Source organism: Canis lupus, chromosome 16 (assembly GCF_011100685.1).
Source record: "Canis lupus familiaris isolate Mischka breed German Shepherd chromosome 16, alternate assembly UU_Cfam_GSD_1.0, whole genome shotgun sequence".
NCBI lineage: Eukaryota > Metazoa > Chordata > Mammalia > Carnivora > Canidae > Canis > Canis lupus.
The window spans coordinates 54,933,539-54,937,648 of record NC_049237.1 but is presented as its reverse complement, the minus strand read 5'-3'; the positions used below and the strand labels follow the sequence as shown (position 1 = coordinate 54,937,648).

The 4,110-nt window shown below is 39.9% G+C and overlaps 1 protein-coding gene across 1 annotated transcript; it reads left to right on the top strand.

Annotated features, from left to right (window-relative positions):
• LOC119869497 (beta-defensin 130B-like) lies at positions 1–1,586 on the top strand (the record flags this gene model as incomplete). The annotated part of the gene is made up of 1 exon (XM_038559202.1): positions 1–1,586. A coding segment is annotated over one exon (192 nt), but the record flags the coding sequence as incomplete, so codon positions are not given.
• Between the last annotated feature and the right edge of the window lie 2,524 nt (positions 1,587–4,110).

Sequence of the window (4,110 nt, the reverse complement as noted above, 5' to 3'; positions counted from 1 at the left end):
TTCTGTGCAGCAAGGACTGGCGTTATCCCAGGGCAGAAACAGTGTGTTCTTTTGAAGGGGGTGTGCAAGGACGGAGGCTGTACCACCACAGATGATACCATTGGTGAATGTAATGATGAGAAAAAGTGTTGTAGAAAGTGGTGGGTCCTCTTTCCTTATGCAACACCGGCTCCCAAAGCAAAATCTCCTTAGTGGGGACAAACGACAAGCCCTTCAAACTCCAGGACACATGGATAAGTTTTGCAGAGCCCTATTTAACCGGACTTGTTTGTCTCCCTTGACTGGAAATAAATGTCCTAAATCCACATGTACTTATCCCTGGGAAGTTTCTTCTTAATGCACCAGTCTTAAGAACCACAAGACAAAAACTACATAATACAGGAATCTCATACCCTAAAGGTATTTATAGAACATTTCTTAAAAAGGATAAGGATAGAAACGTTAAGTAGGTAAATCCATAAGGATAACGGAATAGCAGTAGTTAGTGTTTGATCACCTCAAGTGGATTATCAACCTTCCTTACCACCTGATTCTGGAAAAATAGCATCTCATTACCAGTAGCAACCTCCTGTAGTGATGAAGAGGAAGGACACCCAACCACGTGGTCTTGCTGACACTGCCTCTGGGAATCAGACACACTGCACCAGTCGTGGCAACACCGGCCCGAGGCTGGCCTCCCCTCCTCATTGGACAGCCCTGGTGGAGCAGAATGAGACAGCCACTCCCTGCAAGTAGGCTCTCTGCTCTGAGGGGAGCTAGATTGCTGAGTTGCTGAGAATCCAGAATGCCCTGCTAATCCTTTCCAGATTCTCCATCAGATAATTCCACCTTCTGGCTGGACCAATTCCCACCATCATTATAATAATTCTGGACAATTTCTATTACATGGCTAAGCAAATTCAAGGGCAAGAGGCCAGGAATGTTACATGACAGGAGTTCCACAAAGATGGAAACAATTACCCCACAAACAAAATTCAAGGTTTTCACTTGTTCTTTTCTTTCCTTTTTTTTTTTTTTTAAGATTTTATCTATTTTATTTATTTGAGTGAGAGAGAGAGAGTGGGAGGGAGAGGGAGAGAGAATCTGAAGCAGACTCCATGCTGGGCTCCATCCCACAACTGTAAGATCATGACCTGAGCTGAAAGGAGAGTCAAAAGCTTAGCCACTTAACCAACTGAGCCACTTAGGAGCCCCAAGGCTTTTTGTTTCTTGACCATAAAGCCTATGGTCAGTTAGAGGAAGGTAGCTTACCCCCCTTAATATCCATTAGGTTTTTCGTTTCTGTTATTCGTGTGGATATCAGTTGTCCAGAGACCATAAATGTCTTGTGCACAAAAGCTGCCTTCTTCCCTGTCTGTGTGGCCAGGATACCACACCACAGTCTCTTAACACCCTGTGTTGACAGGGGCAGCGTCTGGAATCAGTCATATGTAAGTTAAAACTGTAGATCCCTTGCTTACCAGTCACATGACCCTGGACTATTTATTTAACCTTCATTTGCCTGAAAATTCTTCTTCAATAAATGAGTGAAATAAATAATTTAATTTCTGAGCTTGTTGTAAAGATTAAAGAAGATCAAGTACATAAAGCACTTGGCACACTCATGGTGAGACCCAAGGAAAATCAGTCAACACTAGTATCCCGTTCCCTTTTCTCTTTCACTGAAACATCAGAGGGTAAGAAATCGTTGTACTTAGGTAGTCTTGTTATTATATTATCATAGCAGACATCAATTCCAATTTAAAAATAAATATATATAAGATTGAAATATATAAATAAGATTGAAAATATATTTAAGATTGAAAGAATATATGGAAAAATAACTATTTCTTTTCAGAAGAAACTATTGCAACACATGTGATAAGCCATAGTTTGTATTATAACTACTATTACCTTCTGATATTCAAAACTTTACCTATTTAATAAATCTGTCTGATTACTCCTATGCAAACTGAAACTGAATAAGCAAGGTAGAAAAAAAAACTAAAAGAAAGTTTCATCGTGATTGATAGTAAAGCTGAAATGTCAACTGACATTTCAAGTAGCATTAACAATCCTTTCTCATGACATAATAGATTAAAATAAGTAACAATATCAGGGGAGGGAATGACATGACAAAGGAAACTAGAATTTTATTTTATTAATGGTGTGATGGATGGATAGCATCTCTGAGAAATTATTTCTCTCAGAGCCTCAGCTGTTCTCTTTCTTTCTGACCCTGAGATCCCCTAAAGATATTCAGGGTTTCCGTTAGGCTCTGTATTATTACTTACAGTGCTGCTCGGTACGTACCCACCAATGCACAGAGTAACTCTTGGTTCCAAACCTGGAAACATCTACAAAATGTAACCTAACATTATTAGTCATGGAATAATACAAAAAGCCACCATGGAAGCCAGTATAGTTTGCCAACAATGCATTGACTGTAACATTAAGGATACTTCAGAGTGTCTCCGCTCTTTGAATTCAGGACTGACATGAACAGACTATGCCCTCTGCCTAGGTTAGACCTAATTGGGGAATCATTTGAAGTGTCTGATTGCCCGAGTGAGCAGAAACAGAACATCACAACTGGTCCCCACTTACAGGCCTACACAAGCAGAGTAGGATGCAGTTTCCTCTAGTTATTTCAGAGGTTAAGATACTAAAAATCTTTTAATTCAAATATGTTTTCTGGAAGAGGTAATAATAATGAACAGTGATCTTTCACTAATATGCTCACATATTTTAAGCTAGTAGTTAGCTCTTCATTATTTCAGAAGTGCTGGAAACAGTATTTAAAAAGTAAAATATTAAAAATAAATAAATAAATAAATAAATAAATGTAAAATATTAAAGACCATCAGTGAATTGAAATCAGAAGGCCTTGACTCTAGGGCAACAATGTCCAACAGAACTCTCAACGATGATGGGAACTCTATTTCTGCATTGTCTGCTAGCCACATGTGGTTACAGAGCATTGGAAATGTGGTCAGTGACTGAAAGAGTGACTTTTTAAATCAATCTTAATTTAAATAGCCACATATGGCTAGTGACTCGTGCTGCACAGCAGAGCGTTAGAGCACTGAACTGATGCAGAGTGACACAATGATGAAGAACCTGGGTTCTGGACCAGAATGAAGTCTGCCTGCACTCAGACCTCAACTGCTTTCCCACTAGATGTGTCACCCTTTTATGCCTCAGTATCCTATTCTGGAAAAGAACGAAGCATTTGCTTCGTTAATTGTTGTGAGGGTTACATACATTTGCATATAAAAAGCCCGGAGACAAGTTTTTGTATTTATCATTAAGGGCAATGGACGCTCATCCTGGGTTCTTTGGGGATGGTGAGGAAAGAGAAGGAAGGGGCATTTGAGACTCTGGGCAAGCAGCTCAAGTTCTTGCTAGTTTCATCCTAGAAGTAGCCTTCCAGTCCCTGAAACCATTACATTAGTTTTCTTTTGAGTTCAAAGAGCTCTGTCTAGAAGGTACCGAGACTCACAACTTAGGACTCGGTTTTGCACAACTAAAGTTATACTGGATAAATATGTTCTCACACACTGAGAAAAAGCATTAGAATTCAAAGAATCACAAGCCAAAATTTGTCAGCTCTCTTGTGAATCATCTGGAGACATTTTATCCCTAAGCTGCCTTTGTGATTGATATCTGTCGGAACTTTTAGGAGCTTCCTTGAAACAAGGGAATGCACAAAAGGAAAGGATCCTGTATTGGCTGAAAGGAGACAATCTCAAAGGTAGTAGACTCAATCCCTTGTGGGAGCAAAGTAGAAAATCTCTGGCTGAAATGAGCTCCTCTTCTCAGCCTGGTATTCTTCACAGAGAATAAAATACAAAGATGGGAAATTGAATTGTGTTGACAGGATTTCCGTTCTAAAATCTGAGCAGCCTTGGGGGATAAGGGGAGCTTTAAATCTTCCCTCTTTCACAGTGAATTGGTTTCCTGCTTTTGTTTTCTGCTCAGCCTGACCTGTGATGGTGCCTCTCAGAAGATAGAAATTTGGGGGGAACAAAAGAAGAGACTCAAAATGATTTGGATGGGGGATGTCTTTTAGGGAAGTGAAGGTGTGTGCGTGTCTCAGTGCTGGTGCTTGGAGAAGAGAGACTAAGCATC